Genomic DNA, 17,534 nt, shown 5'->3' on the forward strand with positions numbered 1-17,534 from the left:
CATCCAGGCACTCAGTCAGGTGGGGCACCTTCTCCCGCAGGGCATATTTGGTCGCTATATGCCTCGTGTTTATAATTAACTCCAGAAGGCTGATGCACTTGCTAGAGACGAGCTAATTCTTCTTGCTGGCTTAATGACAGAATGCAAATAAGTACTCACCTGAATGAAATGATTTCAGGAATGCCAAGAAGTTCTCCTTTTCCAAAATATCACCTCCATCCTCCTGGCACTGTTACTAAAATCTCTCATATTTCCCCACTTCTGCTCTGGGCACCTGGGCCAGAAGCTCCGGATGTAGCGCTGACCATTGCCCCAGGCACCATCCCAAACATTTTGCATAAGTTGTCATTTAATACACAGAACAATCCTATGAAGTAGGTACTATCATAACCACATTTTATAAATGAGAAACTAAGGCACAGAGAGGGTTATTAGCTTATGTGACATAACACAGCAGAACTGGGGTTCAAAACTAGCCCCATGGTATCAACCAGGGTACCATATTGCCTTTCAAAAGTATGGTACAGTAACTAACCTACTAATATACCGACTCAGATCTGAGTGTCAGGTTTTCCAGATCCTCTCACCTAGCTGAGAACGAAGCCTAAAGCAGCTTTTGTTTTCAATTTTCCTCCTCGGACCACCTGCATCAAGACAGAAGGAGGAGATACAGATATCTGGAGCCTACCCTCAGACCACCAATTCAGAATCCCAGGGCCCAGGAATCTGCATTTTAACAAACATCCCCAGAAAATTCTTGTGTGTACTAATTTTTAAGAACCACTGGCCCTAAAGGAATGGAATAGGGGAAAGGTACAGTGTTATGGTAAACCAGGAAAAGCCAGAGAGAGATGACAAGGCAGTGGGAACCCTGGTAACCAATGGTCAGTCAAATGACCCAGGGGTCCTGACCAGAGGAGCTTGGCTGCTGGGGAATGAGAATAATGCTGAGCGAGAAGGTTTGACAGTAGGAGGAAGCCAACCGCCTCCTCTTGCTTGGATCACACGCCTTGTGCTGGTGGAAATGGCTATTTGCTGAGTCAGGGGAGGCATTTTCTATTAGTTTGGATGGGAAGCATGGGTGCAGGCAAAGGAGTGCAACTAGAGCGCGTGAACTCAGAAACCCCTCCGTGACTCCACGTGAGCGAGCAGGGTTACGTAAGCCGGACAAGGACTTTGGTGCACAGTTAAAGACAGTGGTGTGATGGAGGGAGAACTGAAGGATGAACTGAGGGACCTAAGTCCTGGGTTTGGTCCAGTCACTGATTCCAACCTCCCTGAGGCTCAGTCTCCTAGTCTGTAAAATGGGAGAAATAATACCTGCCTCGCGGGTCCTCACACACAGGATCTGACGTCGACCCACTGAGGCATATAGTGCTCCATAGCATAAGTTACTGCTATTCCAAGGCCTCTGTAAAAGTTTCCTGCCTCAATATATCTGCCACACGGATGCCTGAAGTCTATTAAGGACACATGAGGGACAACTGGTGATGATTCTCTGCCTTACTCTGTGCACCCCACTGCACCCTGGCCAAAAAAGAAAACACAGTCACCTGAATTCATTCTAACGTACAAATTGCTTGTTGGCGACCTTTTCTGCACTGGACACATACACAATACGTGCGTGTGCACACACGCGAGAAAGCATGAGGACAAGTGAAGGCTCGAGGCACCAAAGAACAAAGTCACTCTCCTCACCCTATCCCTCCCCCAGCGGGTGCTCTGCTGATCCCCTGCAGGGCTGGGCTGGCTGCTGCTCCTGCTTCCACTCCTGCTTCCTCCCCGAGGCCCCTCATCACCATCCTGTGCGTGCCCCCTGCTTTGGGGCCAGGTCTGCACAATTGCAGTTATTCAGCTCATTGGCACAAAACCATGCCTTCATCAATATTTTCTAAATCAGTTTTCCCTAAAAGTGAAGACTTCTGAGTTTTCATTGCCCCCTCCTTGGTAGGTTTTCCATACTGCCCAAGGAACCTAAATGATGACTAACCCTCCACTTCATTTTAATCAGAATGGTCATGATATTATAAAGCTATGGTGAATAAGAACATCATTTTGGGGGCCGGCCTGGTGGCACAGCAGTTAAGTTCACACGTTCCGCTTCTCGGAGGCCTGGGGTTCACCAGTTCAAATCCCAGGTGCGGACATAGCACCACTTGGCACACCATGCTGTTCTAGGCATCCCATGTATAAAGTAGAGAAAGATGGGCACGGTGTTAGCTCAGGGCCAGGCGTCTCTCAGCAAAAAGAGGAGGACTGGCAGTAGTTAGCTCAGGCCTAGTCTTCCTCAAAAAAAAAAAGAACATCATTTTGAATAAACTGGAATACCAAAAAAGTTAATTAAATAGATAGATAAAAGTGCACTTGAGATACCAAGTAAAGAATTCGTAAGAGATAAAATGACGGTTAGTGAAATGTTATGTATGCAGACATCCCTTCAATGGACATTTTACCTCCTTTAAAATATTATACTTATTGAAGAAATATTTATTTGCTAATTAATGTGTGCGTAGTACTACTAGGTATTGTGGAGGATATTTGTGCAACAGACACAGACCTGCCCTAAATCCTGGTTCAGTCCAGTCTTTTATTAAAGTGACCTTTCTTTAGTGGGGAAATAAAAGACTATTTTCCATTCTTATTATGAAGATAACCTAGAATTTCAGAAGTTTGTGAAGAGAAGCACATGAGTAAAATGGGTCACTAAAAACATAAAATATTGTTATTCTGAGGCTTCTGTGATGTCTGGGAAGCAATAAGTCCAAAGGGAGAGACTTGAAGGTCCCAGCTGGAGGCCCAGGCCAGGGACTACAGGTCCCCTTCGCACTCCTCTCCCTGCACACAACCTTTCTCTTGCTAACAGAGGTAGGTAAATACCCGCCTTTCTATCCTCTTCCAGCTTGATGCCCCGATTAGTCATGCAGCTCTCTCCTTTCCTCCCCAAGAAGCAACGCTGTGCTCTTCTGCAAGAGGAAGTTGCCTAGTACCTGCCACCCCAGAGCATGCCAGCGTTCCCAACCCAGGTTTACATTTTTCCTAGGACTGTCTGTGGATCCTCTAGGAATCCAAGCAATCGCAGGCATGAACAACACAATCCAGGCCTCCTGTTTTCAGTCAGGGCTGCAAGAACGCTGCAGCCTTTTCCCCTAACAGTGCCAGTTTGTCCCAGTAAACACATGGGTATTTGCCCTTGTCCCTGAGAAAACACATGGGCATCAGAGCAAAGTTCCTGTGTTCTGGTAACACTTAATTGTGCTGGTTCTCAACCCTCTCTACACCCACACACTCACACACCACATTTATTCCATTGACTTCAAAGGCTGCTCAACAGTTGGAAATATGCATGAGAACAGTGAAAGGAGTTGACCGTATGACTGAGTTTGGTACATATGTTAGGATTTCAGAAGTGCATATTTGACTCTTTAAAACATACATTTGTTTATACTGGGTTTAGAATCATGAAAATACATCAAGATTTCTATTGCCAGTCCGTGTGTTTTTCATAATAAATAATAGTCATTCATCCTTGTTCAATAATACATATTTATAGGTTTAAATTAGGAAAAGATTTTCAAAGAGAATTTCCATTCATTACCCACCTACTTCCAGATGCCATCCAGCACTTGAGGAGCTCCCAGAAAGAACAGGAGGCAAACGAGGGCTCTGAGGCATGGAGGAGAAAGAGTGGCATGGACAAAAAAGAGCTGTTGCTAAATCCAAATGGGCACAGCATATGCTAGTTCAGTCTTTTGCATGAGAAAAGGAGAGAAATCTTGTTAAAAATACAGATTCCCTAGGCCCCACCCCAGAGAGTCTGGTCTGAGTCTGAAATGGGACCTGAGCATCTACATTTTGACAAGCCCCTCCCCCTCACTGATTCTTTTGCCACTTCCCTGCTGAGAACCCTGGGAGTTGAGGACCCCTGTGCTAGTGCATTCAGGAGCACTATATTCAACAGTCCGGATTCGGTAATCGGTCTTCTAGATGGAGCTGGCTTTTGTTCTTTGGTGCATATCCGGGTATAAAGCCAAGCCACCTGAGGTATGTGAGCTGATAGCACTATCAACAGCCTAAAACTTTTCTAACATTCTGTTTGACGTGACTTGTAGAAAGTTGAAATGCTATTTTTTTTCTCATATGTTTCTGGACTTTGCCTCAGGACCAAATTCCAGGATATTTACATACATTCATTGTATAGATTTCTATAAGCATGAAAATTTAATCTTCTAATAGAAAAGGGCAAAAAAAATAGAAAATAAGAAATGATAATCAAAATAAAGGTGATTTTTCTGGAATTGTATTAGTGACCTATGGCTGCAATAACAAATTACCCCAAAATTTAGTCCCTTAAAACAACAAACGCTTATCATCTTACAGTGTGTCAGGAATCCAAGTGTGACTTAGCTTAGTGGTTCTGGCTCAGGGCCTCTCACAGGCTGCAATCCAGTTGTCAGGGCTAGAGTAATCTCAAGGCCCAAATGAGAGGACCATTTCTAAACTCACTCACATAGCCAATAGCAGGATTCAGTTCCTCCCAAGCCGTTGAACTGAGACCTCAGTTTCTCAATAGCTGTTGGCCAGAGTCCTCCCTCAGTTCCTTCCACATAGACCTCTCCATAAGGCAACTCACAATATGGCAGCTGGCTCCCTACAGAGCAAGCAAGCAAGAGAGCAAGAAAAGAAGGGAGATGATGCCATAGTCTTTTGTAATCTAATCTTGGAAATGATACCCCCTCCCCCATCACTTTTGCCATGTTTTATTATTTAGAAGCAAATCACTAAGTCCAGCCCACACCCAAGGGGAGGGCATTACACAAGGACACGAATACCAAGAAGTGGGGGAAGGGGAATCATTGGGAGTCATCTTGAATGCTATCACAAAATACACTAATTTGTTTCTTTCATAGTTAATTTATCATCCTATTTATGTTTTGCTGAAATTAAATGTTAATGTAAAGCAAACATTTTCTGTACGTGTTAGGCAGCATATTCTGGGAATAGAGTCTAGTAGTGTTGGAAAGATACATTGAGGTCATAAATTGAATGAAGGTTTCTAAATGAGGAGCTGTACACCTACTATGCCAACCAAGAAGAAAGAGTATTAGTTACTGTACCACTTAGGAATGTTTTCTGCTACAGGTAACTGAAAATATGAATAGCTGTGGCTTAAAAATAAGGGTATGTATGTGTCACATAAAGAGATGTCTAGAGGTGGACCGCTGTTGGCATTGTTTCAGAAGTTTGGTAATGGCAAAAGCAGCATCTTCTATTATCTTGGCTTGTTAATCATGCATGTGACCTCGTGGTCACAAGGTGACTTCCCTACGGTAAAGCGATACATCATATTCTAAGTAGGATGAAAGGGCAAAGGGCCACACTGTATGCCTCTGTCTCTTTTCATAGGGAAGATAAAGCTTTCCTGGAAGTCCTGCCCAGCAGACTTCCACTTAGACCTCATTGGCCAGAATGTCTACCCTAAACTAATCACTCACCAAAGAGACTAACATAACCATGGCAAGTCTAAACCAGCCATGACTTATCTCTGAAATCAAAGGGTTATTGCTATTACCCAAAGAAATATTCTGTCGGCAGAGAAGTGGGACTGTGGATGTTGGGCAGACCACACATGTCTTCTGTAAACATCTTGTGTGTTGTTATTTATGTGTTCTATATATCCAATACAATCACAATTTTCACTGACCATCTAAAAAGATATTTTCCCATAAAAACAGAATATGCAAGCATCATTGCTTATGAAATCCCAAACGTACTTAAAGTTTCCATCTTGAAAATTCCTTATTCAGAAATAAAATGTCCAGATTTTAAGACAAAAAGTGACCCCATGTTTTTTAATCCTGTGTACATATAAAATGTTTTTTTAAATATTGCTATCAGATAAATTAACAAGATGAAACCTCCTAAAATTTACTGCATTAGCCAAGTATTATCAAAACACAAGACAGATTGCTTTTCCTGACGTCTGCTGCTAGATTTTTGTTAATTTATGTTTCCAAAATTGTAGCATCATAAGTCAATGTTGCACAAAGGTATTTCATGTCATTTATAAAAATCCAGTAATATAAACTGTTGACTCCTTATAAAGCATCTATTAAGACACAGAAATATCACTGAAGCATATTTATGCCTTTGATCTTGAGGTCTGCATAATGATTCTTGCCAGAAGGGCAACTTGTTCCCTGGATTACAGAACAGAAAATCTGTTCTTGGAGGAGCAGCTCAACGTCCTCTGAGGTATTCCATTCTAAGAAACTAAATGGCACCTGCACGTCTTGGCTTTTGTTTTTGTTTTTTAAAAGCAAATCTCTAGTTCCTGTTCTGCTCCAAATCTAAGTGAGTAGATAAAGTTCTGCTCTGGACAAGACCTGCCCTCCCGCAGAGGGATAAGAGGAGTGCACCCCTGAGGAAATAGGACTCCAGAGTGGCAGTTTTGGTGAGGGATAAATCAAATCGATGATGCATGTGATCGATGAGCACAGTGGGATTGTCAGAACTGGGATTGTCAGAAACAGGTACCATCGTTCATTCAACAATGTTCAAGTTCAGATGCAAGCCCACCTCTCTTTGCTTTGGCTGTGGCATGTAGCAGCCAGACTAACTGAGGATATGTGGTGACAGCAGACAGTAATGGAAGAGCCCAGGAGAATTCCTAAGCCTGAATTCCAACCCTGTGTCTGCCATTAAGTGGGAAGGTATCCTTGATCCAGTCACCTAGCCTCCTGACAGCTTTGGCCATCAATTTCTCCATCTCAAATGGGACTCCATTTCTTTAAGGATCTTCTGCTTTAATTAAGATCTATTAATTTGCCGAAGCAACTGTGCTTTGATTGATGTGGAATTTTGAACTGCCTTTAAATGGAGTGACTGATTACTAGCAGAACTTTGTTGGGTTCAGTGTATTATGAATGCATGTCAAAATGTACAGTGAGGATATTTTTAAAAATATTCCCTCCAGTTTCCTTCACCCTAGATAGATGTACAGGAATGTCCATGTTCATGTTGTGAAAAGGACATTTCTCCTAACCTCACACAGAGATACAAGTTAAGTCAATGTCTTACCAAGAAGGCAATAAGAGAATTACAGGAGACCCAGAGATCTGAATAGGGTAGGCAGAGAAGGGACGTGGGGAGAGAGATGTAAGTTCCTAGGGAAATAGTGTGGAGCGCAGGGCTGGACCTAGGCCTGGGAATCAGGAGTCAGAGTTCTAATTTCAGCTTTTCCACTGATTCACTTGGGACCTTGAGAATGTCTGGCGCATTTTAATCATTCTGTGCCTCAGTTTCCTAATCTGTCAATTAGAGTGAGAGTCCTTGGCTGAGTGCCCAGGATTGTGAGAACATACTGTGCAGGACCATGAAAACACAATCAGTACCAAAAATGCAAAACATCCTAGTTACTAGATGTCCTAGCTTAAAGTGGAAACGTTAACAAGAGTAATTCCTTTAATAATCAAAATGTGAATGTTTTAGGAAGCATATCTTTCTGGGTGAAGATTAAGTGGGAAAACTATTATAAGGGCTTGTAGTCCTGGGGATACATAAGCAAAAAGAGGTCAGACTTGAAGTCGGACAAATTCCACCTTTGCCACCTAGCATTTGTGTGACCTTGAGTAATTTCTTAACCTCCCACGGTACCCTTATCTGTGAAATGGGAATAATGGCATGCATCGCAGAGGGTGGGGGTAAAGATGATTACAGATGGGAGTTCTTTTGAGCCACTGGTGGGGTTTGAATTTACAGCCACTACGTACTTTGCAGTGATAGTTTCTCTTATTACAATTATATATTAAAAAGCTTAGTTCCCCAGAGCAAGGAACTTTTTAATGCTATTATTTACTGAGCATTTACTATATTGCAATGCTCTATCTTCATGCTAAGCAGTTTACATGAATTATCTCATGTATTCCTCACAAAAACCTATTACTGTTACTGTTGTGGAAATGGAGGTAGAGAGAGACTAAGCTTTATTTCTGGCTCCATTGTCTTTCCTTAGCTTGCCTTGCTTTCTTTTTCTCAGCTACATCTAACAGGCTGTAATTTTAGTATTCTTTGAAGCCACCTTAAATTTTCAAGACTAAAGCAGCAACTAACAAACTGACTATATTTATATAACATGTTATTTTTGTCATGTTGCTGTTCACCCCTTGAGACCTGCTCTAAATTCACTTGGATATTTGAGGATAAATCATGCTCACTGGCAGATTCTGGAAAACATTGAAAAAGCAGCTACCCTGAAATTTTCTAAGCAACTTAAAAGAAAGCTTAAGAATTTCCAATACGTTTCTTGAAAAAAGCATTTATCTTTCTGCTTAGAAAAATAAAGTTATTATCAAGAAATCTTACACACATTCATATGTTCACGATCTTCACTAAGAACCGATTGGGTATACGACGTGTATGACTTCATTATAACACTGTCCTCAGAGACCATGCTGTGGGAGTTCTTACAATCACTCAAAAGGTTAAAGTCAGCAAACTCTTTTCTGTTAATGTGCCTTTTAATCAGGAAATACTATAATTGCCTTGGAGAAATTTGAAGAATTGTTTTTAAAGCAATGTGGTATTAAAGAAAGAGTCAATATCTTTTAGACCAGATTTGAAATGAAAATCCATCTCTTATTTATCTGGACAATTTATTAGCATGTCTGAACATGCATCCTTTTTCCATAAGATGGAAATAATACCTTAAGAGTTGCTGTGAGTTAAATGAGAACAGTGTCCAATCATAATAGCCAGTCAACAAATGTTAGTTACTATCCCTTCCCTTGGAAAAGAATGTCAAGGCAGACATGCTTAAAGTCTGCTCTGTAAAGAGGTGGAAACCTGCCCAGTAAAATGCTTCTGGCCCTTGTTAGGTAATAGACTTGCTTTATTTTCTAATAAAAGTGATGGGCCTTCTCCCACTGTACACTCAAAACGTATGTATCCATTTCAGGGCATTCATGGCGCCCATTGCCCATCCTTTGACCCCATATTAAGAACATCTGCTTTAGTGTATTAATTTTGACTTCATCATGGGGCTGGCCCCGTGGCCGAGTGGTTAAATTCGCGCGCTCCGCTGCAGGCGGCCCAGTGTTTCGTTAGTTCGAATCCTGGGCGCGGACATGGCACTGCTCATCAGACCACGCTGAGGCAGCATCCCACATGCCACAACTAGAAGAACCCACAACGAAGAATACACAACTATGTACTGGGGGGCTTTGGGGAGGAAAAGGAAAAAATAAAATCTTTAAAAAAAAAAAAAAAAATTTTGACTTCATCAAATCCTCTTACAAAACAAGGTCATCTTTAGAAAATAAAGTTCTTTGGATATCTTGCAGTTAAATAAAGGAAAACTGCAGGCCTTTATTTTCAGTAGCTTTCGAAAAATGCAGTGTCAGAACAAAGCCGTGTAGTAGACAATTAAGTAAACTGCACAGAAGCTTCATTAAAGGATTGATCTAACTTGCCACATATTTTGTGCAACCTTTTAAAACACACAAGTAAATGTTTTCTCTGAGTCTAGATCTACATGGACAAAGAAAAAATTAGAACCACAATAAATCTATTTAACTTCATTTACATAATTGTGGACATACCGTTTTACATATTACATTATTAGGACATTAGACAATAGATCAAGAAACAGAATGTTCTAGAAAATAATTTAACTATTGGTAAGCATCATGTACTTTTTCCAAAAGAAGTTTTATTGTATTGAATCAAAGGTGGCTCCTTGGCACTGAGAGCCTTCAAGGAGTCAGCCACCAAAGTCCTCATTCCTTAATCCTGAGCTTGGCTGGATGGCTGCTGACAGTTGTCAACTTGTTTGGATTTCAAACTATATTAGATCTCTTCAGATAGCTGCCACTACCAAGCAGTTGAGTTGGCTTTGTCCTACTCTTCTGTTGGTAATTTTTATTAATCGTATGCTTCAAAGTAGTCTATAAAAATCCTTCCAGAGGGATAAAACCTACTGAGAATTCATTGTTTAGGTGAACATGTATCATGGGAAAGAATGCTATTGGGAAAGGGGCCGAGTTTGCATTCTGATCCCATCATTGCTGTGTGCTTGATGCTAGCAAGTCACTTTCGCCTCTCTGAATCTCTGTATCTTCTTTTGTAAAATAACAACTTACCTTCCTAGACTGGTCTGAAAGCCCAGATCACATGGAGATGATACACGTAGAAGCACTTGATGACTCTTAAGTGCTACCTGACTGCAGATCATGTGATTACTTCCTAGCGGCCACCACAAAGGGACTGCCACAGGATTCATTAGGTCTGCACCACTGCTATCTGCACCTGTCCTTAGTCAAAAGTTTACTCTGTTTGTTTAATTCAAAAGTGAAACTCTCCATTAACATTTTTTAACTGCCTTCCTTTATAATTTTCTTCTTGCTATTAATGTCATCTCTGTTCTCCCAAGCAATTAAATCAGAATCTCAAAGCTCAAAGCTCATCTTAGGTTTTTCTCTCTCCCTATCTTTGAACTAATCAAGTCCTGTAGATTCTTCCTTTAATGTCTCTGGAATTCATTCTTTTCTTTTTTTTCATGGACTCTATTCCAGGTTTGGCCCTACCGTCTCAAACTTGGGATTCAGTCTTTCTGCCTTGAGTCTCTTTTCCCTTTTCCCCAGCCTGCACACTGCTGTCAAATTCATCTTGCTAAGTGACCGCATTGATAGTGGCTGCGTGCCCTGACTCTGACATCTTCAATAGACCCCCACTGTTTGTAAAATGAAATCGAGTCTGGCCTCAACCTGTCTTTCCAGCTGTGGCCATACAGGTCTATCTGCCTGTGACGCTCACCATATCGTCCTTCCTTCTTCCTGGGGCCTTGCACACACCATTCCCAAGGTCCCTTCTTCTTTCCTCTCCAAATTGTACCTCATTTTCCAAGCCCTGCTAAATCCCACAACCCTCATGAAGGCTTTTTGAGTCCTCACAGCTCACAGTGATCTAATTTCCTGAAGAAATTCTACCAACTGAGTGTTTGAAGAGTCAATAATCAATTATGAACTAACTACTCTTTAACATCGTGTGTGTAGTTGTCTTGAAATGCAATTAACTTAGGTTGTGTCATTTACATTTTACTGAGTGTCTTTAATTAATAAATACTTGATAAGTATTTATCCGTGTTGCTGGGTTTTACTTGAAGGCAGGAATTTTATCATGTCCTTTCGGTTTCCCGTAAAGCGGTGGTTCTCAACCTTTCACATGGTAAAGAAACGCATGGAGAACATATTAAAAGCTCTCCAGGATTCCACCCCCAGAGATGCAGTAAGGTCCGGGTGGGGCCCAAACATCTGCATTTCCAACAAGTTCCAAGCGATGCTGATTCTGCCTTCCAGCATCACACACAGAACCTGTACGTAAAAGCTAATATATATGTATAGGTACTCTGTAATGAGATTTTTTTTCTCTTTTTTTCTATTTTAAGCTCATGTTCTGTCACTTCCTCCCTTTAGATTGATTTTGAAGATGTGATTGCAGAACCAGAAGGAACACACAGTTTCGACGGCATCTGGAAGGCCAGCTTCACCACCTTCACTGTGACAAAGTACTGGTTTTACCGCTTGCTGTCAGCCCTCTTTGGCATCCCAATGGCGCTCATCTGGGGCATTTACTTTGCCATTCTCTCTTTCCTGCACATCTGGGCAGTTGTACCGTGCATTAAGAGTTTCCTGATTGAGATTCAGTGCATCAGCCGTGTCTATTCCATCTACGTCCACACCTTCTGTGACCCACTCTTTGAGGCTATTGGCAAAATATTCAGCAATGTCCGCATCAACCTGCAGAAAGAAATATAAATGACATTTCGAGGATAGAAGTATACCTGATTCTATTTTTTTCCTTTTAATTTTCTTGGTGCCAATTTCAAGTTTCAAGTTGCTAGTACAGCAACAATATATGAATGAATTTTCTTGGTTCAGAACAAAGAAATCACTCTCTCAGTCTTCAAACTGTTTGTCTCTTCTGAGTTATTTCATCTATTTTTTTTTGATGGTCTGAATTTTTTAAACCCATTCAAAATTTTTTCCGCACATTTTTATTTGCATGTGGATCCTTGTGTTATTGGCAGAGATGTGAACCTATTGTTGAAAGATAATTTGAGAGAAATATGGAGAACTGAGGAGGAAAGAAAAGAACCAACAAACTCAACTGCCTATTCTAAAACGTTGATCATTTTATGGTAAGGGAAGAATTCCAGGCCATGGCCATTAAGTGTACAGGTATGTGGGCAGGTTTTAAGCAAACTCTTTCCCCACCATCTGAAGCGTTAGTGGACTGCTGCTATTCACTTTAATAATTCAATGGGCTCCAATGGTCTTTCTCATGTTAGAAAACATAACCTGCATTCACATGGTCCGACTAATGCCTTACCCTTCTTGAAATTTTAACCTGTGATACTTTCTGTGCCTACATATTTGTTATATAGATAATGAGACCCAAGTGCCTTCCTGTTCTTCACATTTTCCTTTTCAAATAGGGTCCAACTTAACTGTCAACTTTCATTAGGTCAACAGCCTCCCTGAAGACCAAAATTAGAAAATTCATTAACTACTTCTCTATGCTGGTTTCTGACTCTGCGATCCAGAGTCAGATGAAGTCCACGTCTGCACTCGATCACACAGCATCTTTGTCCATGTTGAGTATGGTTCACATCAGCCCCATGAAACAAATTAAGGTGGACGAACGGGGTTGAGCCCTCTCTGAGCTGGCAGGAGTGGAAGCCAACTTTCCCTGCCACTCACGAGCTGCACGAGGTCAGCATGTCTATTCAGCTTCGTTGATTTTCAAGAATAATCACGCTTTCCTGACTCCAAACTAATCCATCACCCGGGTGGTTTAGTGGCTGAACATTGTGTTCCCCTTTCAGCAGATCAGTGGGCCTCTGGGGAAGGGCTCATAAAATGGAGGCCATTGTATGAGTCTATCAGAGTTGTTGCAAATGTGACCCCTTCAAAGTGAAGCACTTGCAACCGTCTGTTATGCTGTGACACACAGCCCCTCCCCCTGCCAGGAGCTTGGGTCTAATACAAGCATCACTTTGCTCACAGAGAAGATGGGGAGGAGGCAGTCATAAAAGATTGAGGTAATTTTGCTGGAATAAGTTCAAATTCTTTTGAACTCAAACTGAGGAATTTTTACCTGTAAACCTGAGTCATACAGAAAGCTGCCTGGTACATCCAAAAGCTTTTTATTCTTGTTCAAATTAAGATTCTGCCCTTGGGGATTTTATTTTTAACCTTCAGTTATGCTTTTATTTTTATTTTCATACACCTATTGGAACTCTGCTTGATTTTTTTTTCCTGCCTCTTCCAGTTTTCCTGACACTTCAGTTATCAACCTGTTCCCTACTTTGATTTTTTGCATTTAAAACAGACACTGGCATGGACATAGTTTTACTTTTAAACTGTGTACATAACTGAAAATGTACTATACTGCGTACTTTTTAAGTGTAAAGATATTTTTATCTTTATATGAGGAAAATCACTTAGGGAAATGCTTTGTGATTCAATCTGTAAACTGTGTATCCCAAGACATGTCTGTTCTGCATAGATGCTTAGTCCCTCGCGCAAATGAAGCGCTGGTCCAGGAGACTGCTAAAATTTTATATGCTTACTGATATATTTTACACTTTTTTATCCTGCATGTCCTGTAAAGGTGACAAGTCTGCACAATAAAAATGTTTAACAGTTCGACAGTCGGCTTTAATATTTTTCCCCAAAATAGATGCGTATGTGTCAGTGTGTGTGTGTGTGTGTAGTGAGCATGTACGCCGTGTGTGTACATTTTTGTAGTGTGTTTGTGGGGTGGGGGTGGTCTTCCACTTGTCAACCACTACAGATTCCTTTAGGTGGGATCTTTTTTCTAAGGCATTTGCCATTCATGAATTACTTCAGACAAAAGTTACGATCGATAGGAAAGATTTTTTTTAGCAGTTTACCCAATGCTTTATTATATGTCATCTAATTTGAGCCCCCAATAACTTGGTATGATGGATATAAGTATTTTCCTTGGATACATGACACATTCAGGGGGTGATGCCTTGAATTTTGCCATGTCTTAACTTGGATTTTTTTAAAAAGCATATTTCAGAAACAATTTACTTTTGGCCTTGGCTAAGTTGACAATCAGGGCTTCTATATTCATCAGGATTCTCCAGAGAAACAGAACCAATAGGAAATATATATATATATATGAAATATATATGAATACATAAAGAGTAATATATATATATATATGTATGTGAAGAGACTTATTATAAGGAATTGGTTTGTACAGTTTATGAAGGCTAACATGTCTCAAGATCTGCAGGCTGAGTCAACAAGCTGGAAACTCAGGAGAGCCAATGGGGCAGTTCCAGTCCAAAAGCTGGCAGGCTCGAGACCCAGGAAAATCTGATGTTTTAGTTTGAGTTCAAAGATAGGAAAAAAAGCAATGTTCCAGTTCAAAGACAGTCAAGCAGGAGAAATTCTCCCTTACGCAGGAAAGGATCAGCCTTTTTGTTCTATTCAGTCCTTCAACTGATTGGATGAGGCCCACCCACAAGAGAGATGGCAATCTGCTTTATTCAGTCTACCAACTTACATGTTAATCTCACCCAAAAACACCCTCACAGAAACACCTAGAATAAAGTTTGACCAAATATCTGGCCACCTCAGTCAAGTTGACATATAAAATTAACTGTCACAGCTTCCAAACAAAATTTTGCAAAGGGGATCTTCTTCTAATCTCTCTCACCCTGAAACTCCTTTTATGCAGTTTACAGAGGCCCTCTCTTTGCTGAACTCTCAAACAAGCACTGAGGCTGCTTATTTAGTAACCAAGTCTGGTATTTGTGTTTACCAAACAAATCCATTTCTAGTGTGCTGTCTGGAAACATGCAGTATGTGAGATTCTGGCCCCAATTCAAGCAGAATCAGTGAAGTGACTTTAAAGAAGGATTATCGTCCCGCTGGATTTATGATTTGTGTCTAAATGAGTGCATATTAACAAAATCAAGATTTTACTTATTTATATTTTGGCTCAACCACACACATGAAACAGTTCCATTTCTGGTTGCACAAATAACTACATGGCTTCAGACAATTTTGACTCTTTAGAATGGCCTTAGGAGAAAATAAAATTGGGAATAAATAGCTTCATACTTCACACATTTTGTAAACGTTACTTACTTAATAATACACATCAACCTGGTTGGTTCTGGTTTTTAAATTATAATCCATATTTATAAAATTGGGAGAGGAGGAGAGAAGTAGAGAAAGATACTCTTAGCAAAATGCAAAAGGGTAAAATCATAAAAGAAAAGATCATGGCTATGAATACCTAAAAACATTAAACTGTATATCAAAAACAGTAGAAACAAATAGAAAACAGTGATAAAGAGCACTAAAAGAAAGCACTTCATGTATATGTACAACATATATATAATGCAAAGCATTATAGTATACTTAAAATATAAAGAGCTTTCACAAATCAAGAAAAAGATGAACATACCAATAGAAAAATGGGCAAGATATGAAAAGATAACTCACAAAAAGAAGTGCACGCAATCATATGAGAGAAGTTATTAGTAATGAGGTCATAAAAATCAAAGCAATGAGATACCATTTTTGCCTAAGTGTGCAGTGATCAAAAATAAAAATAACATCCGAGTTGGTGAGGGTGCAGGGAAACGAGCACATTCATCCATTGCTTCTCTGAGTATAATTGGTATGAGCTTTCTGGAGGACAACTAAACGTACAAATGGTTGAGCCAACGATTTCACTTTCTAAAGAGAAATAACAGCGACATACCAAGGTTTCTCATCATAGATGTTCATTATTTTATTGTCAACAGTAGAAAATATGGGAAACAACATAAATATTCAGAAGTAGGGAATCAGTTAAATAAATTATGGTATATACCTTTCATAGGCTACTATCGGAACTGGCTTTTAAATAATTTTATGTAACAGAATATTTAATAACAGAAATATGTTCATGATATAATGTTAACTTAAAAAGTAAAGTTACAAGTTGTATGTAAGATATGCTGCTACTTGTTTTATTTTTAAAGAATGAAGAGGGGGATTCAAAGAATTGCATCATTTCCGAGTAGCCATCAGACAGTTTACAGGCGTTATGTCATTTATACAAAATCTCAAAATGATATTGATGTCCTCATTTTACAAATAAGACAATTTTAGTGAGTCACCGATTCACACCACTAGTAAGCACCGGAGCTGTCGTTTATTCCAGGTGTGTCTGACATCTAAGCCTTGCTCCTCCCACTCCTCTATCCTCCTGCTCTGCGTGATGTCTGAGCCCCAAGCCTCTCTCCTCTTCATGAAGCTTCCTGTTCCTAGTGGCTTGCAGCATCACTTCACACACTTTTATATACATAATGAGCAAGTAATGTGAGCAGAGTTGGAGTAAACTTCAGCAATAGTTAAGTAACAGGAGTTAAAATTTACAGTAATCTCTGCACGTGCAAGCATCGTTCTACACACTTCAAACCTATTAGTTCACTTAATCCTCCCAATAACCCCACGTGGTATGGATTATCATTATCATCTCAACTTTACAAGGTAGGAAATTTTGACACAGAGGAGTTATGTAACTTCCCCAAGGTCACACAGCCCATAACTGACATGGAGTCTGGCTCCAGAGTCTGGAACCTGAACCATGGCTCCAAACCACAGAGTTAGTGATAATGCCAAACACCGTTGTTGTGCCTCTACTGAGAACATGTAACGCTTAACAATATGAGTCGCAATTAAAATACAAATTAAAACATTTTGCATCAAAAATATAAAATTAAAATTACTCAAAGATTTACCAAAATCTTTAATTTAAAGTTTAAATATAAGTTTTTATAACATAAAAAGTGTTTTGTAATAGTGTATATTTGATCACATTATAGCTTAGTGACCATAAAATGACGAAATGGCAAATTGATGTCCAGACTCCAGGACAGAGATTTCAATGATGCAAAGAAACACAAACTTTCTGAAATGAACCATGATATTTATATTTATTAAGACAAAAATTTAATAATGTAATGGAATCAGATTGGATATAGACAACTGACAGAACAATTTTACTGTTAAGATTTAAAACGCTTTTATTTTTTTTTCCTCTAGGAATCCATTCATTTACTTGACTTTCATATGCATTCTCAAGTCTGCCAGTTGCTGGAGCAATGATGAGTTTCTCTAAGCTTTATTCATCACCCAACTCACTGGAGCCATCAATGCAGACTCTCTGTTCTTCCCACAACACACAACAAATCTACCTATATTTTCTCCCATTCTTCTCTTTTCCTTCTGCTAAAATGGAGGAAGATTCCCCACTCCTACAAAAAGACATTCCCTCCATATGTGTTCTGAACTTTATTCCTTCTTATTTTCCCAAGATTTTTGCTCCTTGGTTATCTCCTCTGATTCCTTTACCATCAATCTCTCCCTGTATTCTGGATTGTTTCCATCAGCCTACAAATATCATATATATCTTTCTCAAAAAAAAAAAAAACTTGGGCCACCCCC

At 40.0% G+C, this 17,534-nt stretch overlaps 1 protein-coding gene across 1 annotated transcript in view; it reads left to right on the forward strand.

Annotated features, from left to right (window-relative positions):
- CAV1 (caveolin 1) overlaps positions 1 to 13,703 on the forward strand; it is a 33,843-nt gene extending 20,140 nt beyond the window's left edge. The window contains exon 3 of the mRNA XM_014838315.3: positions 11,469 to 13,703. Coding sequence (XP_014693801.1) covers positions 11,469 to 11,810 — 342 coding nt within the window. The 3' untranslated portion in view covers positions 11,811 to 13,703. The remainder of the gene's footprint in view (positions 1 to 11,468) is intronic.
- The last annotated feature ends 3,831 nt before the right edge of the window (positions 13,704 to 17,534 follow it).

Source organism: Equus asinus, chromosome 1, assembly GCF_041296235.1.
Source record: "Equus asinus isolate D_3611 breed Donkey chromosome 1, EquAss-T2T_v2, whole genome shotgun sequence".
Lineage (NCBI taxonomy): Eukaryota > Metazoa > Chordata > Mammalia > Perissodactyla > Equidae > Equus > Equus asinus.